This window comes from Chenopodium quinoa, unplaced genomic scaffold (assembly GCF_001683475.1).
Source record: "Chenopodium quinoa cultivar QQ74 unplaced genomic scaffold, ASM168347v1, whole genome shotgun sequence".
In the NCBI taxonomy this organism is placed as follows: Eukaryota; Viridiplantae; Streptophyta; class Magnoliopsida; order Caryophyllales; family Amaranthaceae; genus Chenopodium; species Chenopodium quinoa.
This window is the reverse complement of record NW_018745675.1, coordinates 4,990,731-4,997,003: the sequence shown is the minus strand read 5'-3', so window position 1 is coordinate 4,997,003 and position 6,273 is coordinate 4,990,731. Positions and strand designations below refer to the sequence as shown.

At 41.3% G+C, this 6,273-nt stretch overlaps 1 protein-coding gene across 1 annotated transcript; it reads right to left on the bottom strand.

Moving 5' to 3' along the window:
* Window positions 1–313: 313 nt before the first annotated feature.
* LOC110717233 lies at window positions 314–1,309 on the bottom strand. Its single transcript, XM_021895886.1, has one exon. It carries the CDS (start codon window positions 1,307–1,309, stop codon window positions 314–316), a length of 996 nt encoding a protein of 331 aa, XP_021751578.1.
* Between the last annotated feature and the right edge of the window lie 4,964 nt (window positions 1,310–6,273).

The following is a 6,273-nucleotide window of genomic DNA, read 5'->3' as shown; positions in this document are numbered from 1 at the left end:
TCAAGCATTTGATCTATAAAGGGGAGGGGTAAATGATCCTTTTTGGTAGATGCATTTAAACGTCTATAGTCTATACATATCCGCCAACCGGTCACCGTCCTAGTTGAGATGAGATCACCTTCATCATTCTCAACTATAATCATACCCCCTTTCTCAAGAAAAACATGCAAGGGGGAAACCCACCTTGAGCTCAAAATGGGGAAGATGATGCCGACATCTAGGAGCTTGGTTATTTCCTTTTTCACCACCTCCCCCATTTGAGGGTTCAGTTTTCTTTGCCTCTCTATGGATGGCTTTGCACCCTCCTCCAATGTTATGTGATGCATGCAATAGCGGGACTAATACCCTTGAGATTATCAATGGTATAGCCCAAGGCATTTTGGTGGTTTCTTAATACACCACATAACATTCGAGTTTGGTGTTCATTCAAAGATGCACTCACAATAACGGGAAATGTGGAATTGGGTCCAAGAAATTCATACCTAAGGTGTGATGGTAGAGGTTTTAGCTCGACCATAGGCACACCCTTACCTTCCTTTGTAGTGGCAATCTCCAAAGCATGTTTGGGTGTGATTCCCATGCAAGCTTGCTCAACGTTTCCTTCAACATTCTCAGCAAGCAACCCTTCATACAACGCCATTTCCTTGCTTTGATCCCCTATCTTTTCCTTGTTTAACAAGACATTCTCAAGGGAATTGTTAGTAGAGAGCAAGTGCTCTTGCATAGAATTCACAATACAATCAATGGTGTCAATTTTCATGCATTTCTTTAAAGTAGAATTAGGATATTTCATGCTTGCATTCAAATCAAACTCAAGAACTTCTTCACCTACTTTGAGTGTAATTTTAGCACTTTTCACATCAATCAGAGCACCGGAAGTAGCTAGAAAAGGTCTCCCTAGAATGATAGGAATATGCACATCCTCATCCATGTCAAGCAAAACAAAATCAACCGGTATAACAAACTTTCCAACCCTTAAAGGAACATCCTCTACTTTACCCTTAGGAAATTTGATTGATCTATCTGCTAATTGGAGGGTAATGTTGGTAGGCAAAAGCTCCCCTTTATCAAGTCTTTGGTAAACCGTATATGACATAAGGCTAACACTAGCCCCTAAGTCACATAAAGCATTATCAATTTGTATTCGATTTATGGCACAAGGAATGAAAAAGTTACCCGAATCTCCTAACTTTGGAGGCATCTTGTTCATTTTGATTGCACTACAAATTTCGGTGAGGTTCACCGTTTCAACATCACAATTTCTTCTTCCACTCACAATATCATTTAAAAACCTAGCATAATTGGGCATTTGTTTTATGGCATCGGTAAAGGGTATTGAGAGGTGGACTTGTTTCAAGGTTTCTAAGAACTTACCAAATTGCACATCTAGCTTGTGTCTCACAAACTTATGAGGATATGGAAGTTTTTGCAATTGTGTTGGTTCCTTCTCTTTCACTTTTTGAACTCTCTTTTATTTTTCAATCTCTCTTTCATTTTCAACTCCAACTTCTTTCTCAACTTCATCACCTTTTTCGTTTTCACAACTTCTCTCATCTTCTTGCTCAAACTCACTCTCAAGGCAGGGCTCATTCATGGTCACTCTCTCATTGGTTTTCTTTGGCTCACTCTCCTTCAACAACTTCCTACTCCTAGTAGAAATGGCATTCACCGTTCTCTTGGGGTCAAGCCCTTGGGGTGGAAGTTTAGAAGTGCTAGTTCCCATTTAATGGCATTGGCTAATTGGGAGATTTGGGTTTCTAGCATTTTGTTGTGAGTCATAACCTCTTTGAACTTCTTGTCACTAGTGGCCATGAAGGTATTAAACATTTTGGCTTGGCTTTCCATCATCTCTTCTAGGCTAGACTTTTGTGGAGGTTCTTGAGTATAAAAATTGTCTTGTTGCGCTCTAGGACCTCTCACATTAGAATTTGGAGCATTTTGATTGGAAAAGCCTCTATTACCATTATTATTCCAATTGTTCCTATTACTAGAATTCCCTCGGTGACATTGGCCTTGATTCCCATAATTCCCTTGATTATTATGGTTATGGTTACCATAACAACCTTGTTGGTTGTAGTTATCTTGGGGATTGTTCCTACCACCCCATTGGTTTTGGTTGTGGTAATCATCATCATTTCCTCTTTGATTGACAAAATTTCCCCCTTGCCCTCCTTGATTAGGTGGTAAAATATCTTTGATTGTCATTCCTAGGTCTATTATCGTAAGACAAATCATTGACATGTTCATTTTCAAGTTCATTACCATCCTCATATTGGGGTTGGGGTTGAGAATCATAAGTGCAAAAAGAGGTGTCATGATCATATGATCCACAATTTTCACAAAATAAACACCCATTTGGCATGTTATTAGATGTAGAAGTAGAAGGTTCAGAACTCATACCTCTCCCCTTAGATTGGGAGGGACGCTCTTGGTGTGAAGAGGAAGACTCAAGCTTCGCCTTGATTGATGTCATCTCCTTGCCAAGGTTGGCGATTTGAGACGTCAAATTATTGATGGCGTTGAGGTGATCAACAGAGTAAACCACACTCCCTCCTTTGCTCAAAGACTCCCTCTCTCCTTCTTACTAATCCATGTGGTGTCTTACCACATCTTTAATGATTTCAATCACTTGCTCTTTGTTTTATTCATGATTAGCCTACCGGCTTCCGCATCCAAGCTTGTTTTGCCTTGAGGACTCAAGCCTCCATAGAATATTTGTAAAACTTGGTATGTTTGGATTCCATGGCGAGGGCACTCTCTTTGGTACTACTTGTACCTCTCCCAAGCTTCATAGATAGTCTCACTAGCCCTTTTCCGAAAACCTTGGATCAACGCCCTTGCTTCCGCGGTTTTCTTTTGAGAGTAAAATCTCCCTAAGAAAGCCTTGGTGACCTCATCCCAAGTTCTCAAGGAATTGGGTCTCACCTCCTTTTCAAGCCATTCAAGAGCCTTTCCTATTAAGGAGAAAGGAAATAGCTTTAGTCTCACAAACTCTTTAGTGACCCCATTCACCTTGATCGTGTTGTAATATTTCTCAAACTCATTCAAATGTGCAAGAGGGCTGTCGTGTTTTTCTCTACTGAATTGTCTCCTCTCAATAAAATTTATCAATTCTGGCCGAATCTCGAAATCGTTGGCCGGGGTGCGTAGGGTTTCGTAGTGACCCACACTACGCGGAATGAAACCTGCCATGACCCGCCCCCATAATAAATGTAATTAACAAGCAAAACATAACTAAAAGCATAATAAAGGATAAAAGATTATACCTTTGACGCGTGCTTCGCTCAACTATGAGCTCTTACTTGAACCTCGAAAACACGAGGCCTCTGACGGGATCGTACCCTCGAACCCGACTCTAGCGTCCTAAGCCTCGAAGATTAGTAGAGGCCCGGACAAATATAAACTTGGAGTTTTACGAATTTCAAGGTATACTCAATAATGGAATTGCCTTTACTTTTCCACTCAAGTGTTCTTCCCAAAATCCCAACCAAGTGGGTATTTATAGAGAATGAGAACTTGAATCCCATTTCATGATCAATGTGGGATCATGTGCAAAATCATTAATTTATTTAATTCTAAATTATATAATTAATTAACTGCAATCACAATGCAACAAGTGTCAAGAGGAGAGAGAGGGTTAGGTGAGGACCATGAATAGGTGGGGGGACCATTTCCTTGCTCCCCAAGGCTTTGCCTAAGCCTTGGTCCCCACCCCTCACAAAACCGACATCAAGGGGCTGCTGGGCTGCTGCCAGCTAGCACTGCCAGCTAGCCCAGCCAACCAGCACAAGGCAGCAAGCATCAGCCCAGCCAGCCATGTGCGCTGCATGCTGTTGTGCTGGGTGATGCCCATGTTGCGGTTTGCTAGGCGTTGGGCGCTGCTGGCTGCCTAGCTCTCCCCTTCGCATGCACACACATACGCCTACCCAGCATGCGTGCTGCTAGCGAGCCACGCATGTTGTGACATACAGGACTAGGAATGCAATATCACTCCCACTTACCTTCTTGTATAGACAAGATTCATCTGGATTCTTGATAAAACCAAACTTGCTAATGGCTTCATCAAATCGCAGATTCCAACTTCTGCGGGCTTGCTTCAGTCAATAAATGGACTTCTTCAGCTTGCAAACCTTTCTAGCGTTGCCTGGATCGACAAAACCTTCTAGCTGTGTCATATACACAGTTTCTTCCAAAATTCCATTTAGGAAGGCGGTTTTGACATCCATATTTCATAATCGTAATATGCAGCAATCGCTAGGATGATCCGGACGGATTTTAGCATTGTAACTGGTGAAAAAGTTTCATCATAGTCAATCCCATGGATTTGTTTATAACCTTTTGCCACCAGTCTAGCTTTGTATATCGATACATTTCCATCCTTGTTTGTCTTCATTTTGAAGATCCATTTGCAACCAATGAGTGTATAATCCTCGGGCAAATTCACCAAGTCCTAGACTTGATTTTCAGACATGGAGTCCATCTCGGATCTCATGGCCTCTTGCCATTTTGCAGAGTCGGGGCTCGTCATAGCTTGCTTGTATGTCGCCAGCTCATCACCATCCATGACTAGGATGTCCTGATCATCGGTTAAGACGATACCGAGTAATCTGTCTGGTTGAGATCTTTGCCATTGCGACCTACGAAGGGTAATCGGTTGAGCATTTTCATTGTCAGTTTTATTCTGACCAATCTTCTTAGATGCTTCCAAAGCATCTAGATTGTCAGTTTTATCAGGTTGACATTGTTGCTCGTCCTCTCGAACTTCGTCGAGTTTGATTTTCCTCCCACTTGTCATTTTGGAAAGGTGTTCCTTCTCCAAAAAGACACCATCATGAGCAACACATACTTTCTTCTCGGATTTATTGTAGAAGTAATACCCTTTGGTTTCTTTTAGATATCCCACAAAGAAACACTTATCCGATTTGGGGTGAATTTTGTCCGAAATTAATTGCTTGACATATGCTTCGCATCCCCAAATCTGGAGAAAAGACAACCTAGGAGGTTTCTTGGTCCATAATTCATATGGAGTCTTTTCAACAGCTTTTGACGGAGCTCTGTTTAGTGTTAGTGCTGCAGTTTGTAGCGCATGTCCCCAGAAAGAGATAGGGAGTTCACTAAGACCCATCATTGATCGAACCATGTCTATCAAAGATCGATTCCTCCATTCGGACACTCCGTTCCATTGAGGAGTTTCAGGAGGTGTCAACTTAGAAAGAATACCATTTTCTTTGAAGTGATCGTCGAATTCATGGCTCAAATATTCGCCACCTCGATCCGATCGAAGTGCTTTAATTTTCTTGCCAAGTTCATTCTCAACTTCTTTTTGAAATTCTTTGAATTTCTCAAAGGATTCAGATTTATTTGACATTAAGTAGATATAGCCATATCTACTAAAATCGTCGGTGAAGGTGATGAAATATCGGTAACCTTGTCTTGCTGGTGTACTCATTGGTCCACATACATCCGTGTGTATTAGACCTAACAAGTCACTCGTCCTTTCTCCCAACTTGGAGAATGGCTGTTTTATCATCTTTCCTAATAGACATCCTTCGCAATTTTCAAACGACTCTAAGTCGAATGAGTAAAGAAAACCTTCTTGAAGAAGCTTCTTGATGCGTTTGATGTTAATATGGCCAAGACGACAATGCCACAAGTAGGTTTGATTCGACTCGATGGTCTTAGTTCATTTGGTATCAATCCTATTGTCTTTGTGTAAAGCATGCAATTTAATTTGAACATATGTTTGCAAGACAATTTTGAAACAACTATAACTAGGCGTCCAACACCATGGATCAAAATATTGTTCAAAAGCATGACAAAACTAGGATTAGTTTTAATTACATCTCAAAGACAAAATAGTGCATGCAAGTACGACCGAAAAACCATCTTCGTCATCTTCTTGCTCTTGCACCAACACTTGATAAGCTTCTCACTTGGTCCTTGAAAAGGCAACATAAAGTGAGTCATACTTGGTATCCAATACCTATGATAAGCTTAATTCACAAGTGTTTAGGAAGATACCTGAGGTGGATGCTCCATTCCTCTCTTCCGCTTCTCGAAAGAGCTTGCATTCTCTCTTGAAGTGGCCTTGCCTACCGTAATAGAAGCAATGCATCTTTACCTTAACCTTGAAATCCCTCCTTCTTGACGGTCTTTTGGTTGCCCCAAATGAGTTGGCTCGGTGAAGTAGCTGCACCACATTCTTCAAAGAATGTCTCCTTCGATTCAGAAATATATGCCCTTATTGCATCATATCCTGAGTGGAGTGAAGTG

What these genes read in the sequence shown, in the direction of transcription:
- LOC110717233 (XM_021895886.1), bottom strand. Translation starts at nt 1,309, where the DNA reads ATGCCCAATTATGCTAGGTTTTTAAATGATATTGTGAGTGGAAGAAGA.